This window comes from Eurypyga helias, unplaced genomic scaffold, assembly GCF_000690775.1.
Source record: "Eurypyga helias isolate BGI_N326 unplaced genomic scaffold, ASM69077v1 scaffold37622, whole genome shotgun sequence".
NCBI lineage: Eukaryota > Metazoa > Chordata > Aves > Eurypygiformes > Eurypygidae > Eurypyga > Eurypyga helias.
In genome coordinates this window covers 1-5,477 of record NW_010235970.1, presented here as the reverse complement: position 1 = coordinate 5,477, position 5,477 = coordinate 1, and the positions used below count along the sequence as shown (strand labels likewise).

The following is a 5,477-nucleotide window of genomic DNA, read 5'->3' as shown; positions in this document are numbered from 1 at the left end:
GTCCCGCACGCTCGCCCGGAGCAGGATCCCAGCAAACATCAGCGCGGGTCACCCTTTGGTCCGACTCGCCTGCAGGACTTGTGTTCCCCTCTGTGAGGATGTGGGAGCGGCTGGGCTGGTGGATGGCTTTGGGGTGCAAGGGCACAGTGAGGCAAGATTCGCGGTGGTGGAGCACTTCCAATCATTGTCCTAATACAGTGATTTTGTTATTGGAAAGTCTGCTGTTTCAGGTCTGTGTTTGTGTGTGGGGTTGGGGTGCATTTTAATTCCCCTCTCAACACCACCCAGGGAAGTGCAAGAACGTGATCTTTCTCTTACAAATGGGGAGACTGAGGCATGGGGACTGGTTTTGTCCAAGACATTCAGACTTGTACTTGGAGAGCTGTAGGAAAAGGGATTTTCCCCTCCACCCTCAGCTCCCTGAGGATGAAATCTGGTGTTTTCCCTGCTGTAGAGCAATCTGAGGTCAAAGCTTGCAGGCTCTGGCATGCAGGGAGAGAGCTGGATGGCTTCCCGCAGTGCAGGGCTGCTGGCACCCTTCACGCCATGGACGGGAAATCTGGAGTGGTAACTGTTGACTCCCATCTCCTTCAGACACCTGCTCCTGTGTTCCCCAGAGCAGAGGTATGCAGTGCTTCAGCTCACGGTGTGGCACGTAGATGGACAGCCTGCCCTGCAGACCCTCTCCTCCCGTTTGGCGGAGAGGACCGTGCCAGGTTTTTCAGTTGGAGTTTGGCAGCTGCTGACACTGGTATTGGCAGCGCTGCGTGCTTCCCAGAAAGGAATACCATGATGCAAACGTGTTTTCCCAATGCAGCAATGTCACAAGCAGATTGTAACAAAGATCTGGCAGGATTTATGTTTGTTTTACTTTTTAATGTGTTATTGTTGTTTAAACCGGTCATGCAGAAGCAGGGGGTCTGTCCAAGGGCTGGGCAGAGGGGTTTATCCCAGCCTAGGAGAAAGCAGCCCCAGGACCCTGATTATCAGGCAGCTTTGGAAAAGGAGGGAGGGAGCCTGAGGCATCCCAGGACTGAATGCTACGTGAAGCCAAGCCCCAGAAGAGCTTGGGGTGGGGCTTTTCACCAGTTGGACTCAGAAAGTGCCGGAGGTGCTGATCTGTTTGCATCTTGACATTCAAGCTTGGAGGCGCTTGTCCCAGGAGAGGCAACACCACCTGCGCCTGTGCTCCCGGAGAGCCAAGCTCTGTTAGTCTAACCGCTCTCTCCCTGGCAAGGGGGTGGGCAGGGTGCAGGACTCCAAGCACCAGAGACCTGGACCGGTAAATGCTCCTCGCTGGAAGCCCTGAGCGAAGACCTGCAGCAAGCTGTGCCACGGGATGGCACTGGGCAGGGCCAAAGCTGCTGTCTGGCTCTGCAGACTTGGGGTTGCCAAAAAGGGCCAGCTGCACGCTGACAATGAAGACCACATCCCCACAATCGGTGGGGAGAGGTTCGTGACACCCACACTGAGTTATTCGGCTCTTTTTGCTCCCTATGCTGGCTGAACAGGGAGGATCCTCCTCGCCTTTCCAGTCAGCAGCTGATTTCCCTATGAGGTCTTGCTTCTTCCCTGAGCTCCCTCCCTGCTGCCCCAGGAACAATCCCACGGGACGGGTCTGGAACAGGCAAGGTAACGTGACAGCAGCATGATCACTAGCTTTTGGTCCCCAAACAAGACATCTCCACCAGAGAACAACGATTGCCCTGGATGCAGCCTCCTCGCAAGCTCTGCTTCCCTACTTGGAGCAGAGCCAGCATCTCTTCGCCTACGGCAGTGCTGCCTTACATCTCGGTGATGACTGTTCACACGTACCTGCTCCTTCCCTGTAGGCTTGCAGACCCTCGGGGCTTGAGAGTTACATTTTTCAGTCCTTCCTTTCTATACTCTTGGGGGGGTGCAGTCCCATGGGTGGGGAGCAGCTGTGGCGGGGGGCAGCTCCTGGGGCTGGCAAGGCGGCATAGTCCAGCTCCTTTGCCTTGTGCTGGCTGGGAGATGGCTTAGAAACTGGGGGGCAGGTAGATAGGATACTGGGTCCACCACAGAGGATTTTCCAGAAGTGCTCACCCACTGATCTGTGTTGCCAAAATGCTTTTCAAAGAGGCTTGGCTTGAAAATGACACAGAGCAGTCAGACTTGAAGGCATCTTCATATAGCTCCTTCCACACTGTCTTTCCAGAGTCACTGTGTCCTACTTGCACCTCCGTGGATCTCCTCTTGGATCTCCTGAGCTCCCTCTTCTCCAAAAGCTTCAATTTCGCCCCCTGCACCAGGTTCCCTACCCCAGGACAAGCTGTGTTGTTCCAGGCTCAAACGGCTGCACATGCCGCTGCCTGAGGGACAGAGGTGATGCATGAGCACCTCTGGTTAATGGGCTTAAGAGTTAATTAATTATTATATGTGGGAATAGTAGGGATAGCCCAGACCTGGGGTTTGCAGACATTCACCTTCGTTCATCAGTCTGTCCCCTGTGCATAGGCAGGTGCAGCACCAGCCACTGGCTTGGGGGAGACACAGCCTTGAGGGACACCCCCACCTCCCCTGCGCCTCCCACCCCCAAACCCAGTGTGAGCTGAGCACACCGCTTTGCAGCCCAACCCCCAGTGCTCCTTCAGGAGGCAGACCCTTTCAAAGTCCACAGTCTAAGTAGTCTATTCCTGGACTTTGTTAATGCAATTCTGTTTCAGAGCTGTTCTTGTACAGCAAGCGATTGCATGGTCTGCATCCATCAGCCCTCCTTGGGAGAAGGTGGGAGACCTGGGTGTCCGTAGCTGGACCAGAACAGGAAGGACTGGGAAATCATGACCCAAGAGCAAGTGTGGCAGGTCCTAGATCCATTGTGGAGAGACCCTCGCGCCCTCTCGGTTCTGCTCTGCAGTTCAGCTGCAGCTGTGGGGCTACTGAAATGGCTGGGACGTAGGGAGATCCAGCAGAAGATGGAGGAGACGAGGAGGGCACGGGATCTGGCCCTGGAGCGAATGGAGAAGGCAGCTTCCAGGTTTAAGCAAGAGGTAACATGGGGGAAAGTGTGTGGGAGGGAGGGATTGATTTTTGGGTAACCAAAGAAATGGGGGAGTGCTGATCAATCCCTCTTCGAATGGTGGTTAGGGCATATGCACCTTTGGGATCATCACCCATTTTTTTGAGGGTACTCACCCTCCTAAAGATGGCATAAAGGAAGTATTTCTTAATGCAGAGCTGTTGAGGGCATCCTGAGGATGAAAGTTGGATCTGAGTTTGGGCCCCTCTGAATCAGATCACCACCCCACCCCCTTCCTATGCCCTTTGCTCCTCATCCATCGTTCCTGCCAAGTCTTTCCTCTCCCATCCTCCTTACCTCTGCCCCTCCACAGGGATCTGTCTGCCCCATCATCCTGAAAGTTGGGGGGGGCGGGGGGGAGGCCACCACACACTTCACATCCCTCCAACGTCTGCACATCAGTAATCAAAAGCCATTTTCTCCTGCCCAGGCCCAGGTAAAGAAACACCTGGATTTTAGGTCAGGTCCTTGGATGTGCAATTTGTTTAAACCCACAAAAAATAACTACTGCTATTCTTTCCTTGCGGGGGAGGTTGCAAGCAGCCCACACGCTTTTATTTTTCCCCGTGTTAATGATAAATTTTGTAAAACTTTAGCTGGTTGAGCTGCTATTTAACACGGTCTCTGAGTTAGAAGGGGAGTGAAGGCCTGCAGGAGAGTAAAAAGAGACGTGTTAAACCTCTCTTACAGGTTCATGCAAGTCTCCAGCTAAGAAGTAGTTTTCTGCCTGTTTTGGTTCTGTTTTTATGAACTAAGACTCAGCAAATTCCCCGTCAGCAAATTCCCCACTCCGGCACATACAGTGCTGTGTGGGAGGTCTGCATTTCTACAGGGAATGTCTCCTAAAATTCTTCATTCAAGGACATTGCTGGGCAGATGTTAGAACTGGGTATTTGCAACCTGCCTTTTCTGTCATTTTCTTCCCTCTGCACCCAATTTCCTACCCTTTGCAGAACCCAGGCACCCAGACAGCACATGTCCTTTCACTGACAATGGTGGAGCTGGTGGAGAAGCTGAAGGATGGGTCCCTGTCCCCAGAAAGTGTCCTTTACTCCTACATGGGCAAAGTGAGTGATACCTCCAGCGTGGGGGAGATATGCTGCAGGACTCTTAGGTGGTGGTGGCTTTCAAATTAAAAACCAGAGAACCAGAAATGCTGGGAATTACAGTTTGTTAATACAGTGAAGTTTGAAGGGTGGCTTACGGTGAAATAAGTAGGACAAAGTTCCAGGGCAGCAAATTATCCCAGCAAGAAACATCTATATTTTATAGGTAAGGTCTGAATAATGAATGCTTGAGGTTTGAGGAGATTGAATTTTCAGCTTGCAAACTTAATTTAAATACCATTTCCTTCCTTCTGACCATTCATCTGTCTTGCTGCTCTTCCCTGTTCTGGAGAGGCTTTGGAGGTGACTCGGGAGGTGAACTGTGTGATCGACTTCATTCATGGCTGTGAGGAGCAGCTCCAGAAACTGAAGAAGCAGAAGGAGAAGGGGCTGCTCTATGGCATTCCCATCAGCATCAAGGACCACATTAACTGCAAGGTACATCCCTAATTCTCCTGCCTCGTGGCCTGGGAACAGGCCAGGATGTCCCAACAATGTCATGATGTGGCTAAGAGTTCCCTCAGACAAGGATGTTCCAGACCACATATTGTGGGACCAGCAAACCTTTTTTTCTAGTTGATGAAAATTTTGTTTTCTGCAGAAATTTCCATCCTGCTCTGATCCAGCTTTCCCTGGGGTAGTCAGGTCCTGTTCTGCCTGTGAGAATAGCTAGGTGGGAACTTTGTCCCAGGAGGCATCAGGACTCATGTCTGTTATTGTCACAGCTTCAAACAGCATCTTGCCTGGTACCTAAAGAGCTTTGCTCCCTATCCCCAAGGACCACGTCTCCTCTGGAGGGATGGTGAAGTTTCTGGGCCAAGTGAAGGAAGAAGACAGTGTCATCATCCAAGTTCTAAAGAGCCAGGGGGCAATCCCCTTTGTGAAAACCAACATCCCGCAGACAATGATAAAGTAATTGCATGTTCGCCTTCATGAAAATGCTGTGACATGTGACTCTTGCTATCTGAGAGAGGGTGGGGCCAAATGCACAAGCTCTCACCCTTGTCCAAGCTAATCATGCATGTTGAATTAATTTCCACCTCGTTTCAGTCTGAAATTATTTCTTTTATATTTGATGCCCCTTTCTTTTTAAATTCAGCTGTCCCAACAAACCTACTTCATGCTCATTCTACCTCCTGGTATTGACTCCACCCTCATCCCTGCATGGATGCTCTGTGTCCTATATTTATGGTTTGCAGAGGCAGAAGTACCTCCCTCATCTGCTGATCTTCTTCTCCCCAGCTATGACTGCAGTAACCTCATCTTTGGCCAGACCCTGAACCCCCTCAACCACCAGAAGAGCCCCGGGGGCTCCTCAGGAGGGGAGGGAG

At 51.6% G+C, this 5,477-nt stretch overlaps 1 protein-coding gene across 1 annotated transcript; it reads left to right on the top strand.

Annotated features, from left to right (window-relative positions):
• Positions 1–2,677: 2,677 nt before the first annotated feature.
• LOC104504953 (vitamin D3 hydroxylase-associated protein-like) lies at positions 2,678–5,473 on the top strand (the record flags this gene model as incomplete). The annotated part of the gene is made up of 5 exons (XM_010146931.1): positions 2,678–3,011; positions 3,994–4,107; positions 4,441–4,584; positions 4,925–5,058; positions 5,389–5,473. Coding segments are annotated over exons 1-5 (687 nt in total), but the record flags the coding sequence as incomplete, so codon positions are not given.
• Between the last annotated feature and the right edge of the window lie 4 nt (positions 5,474–5,477).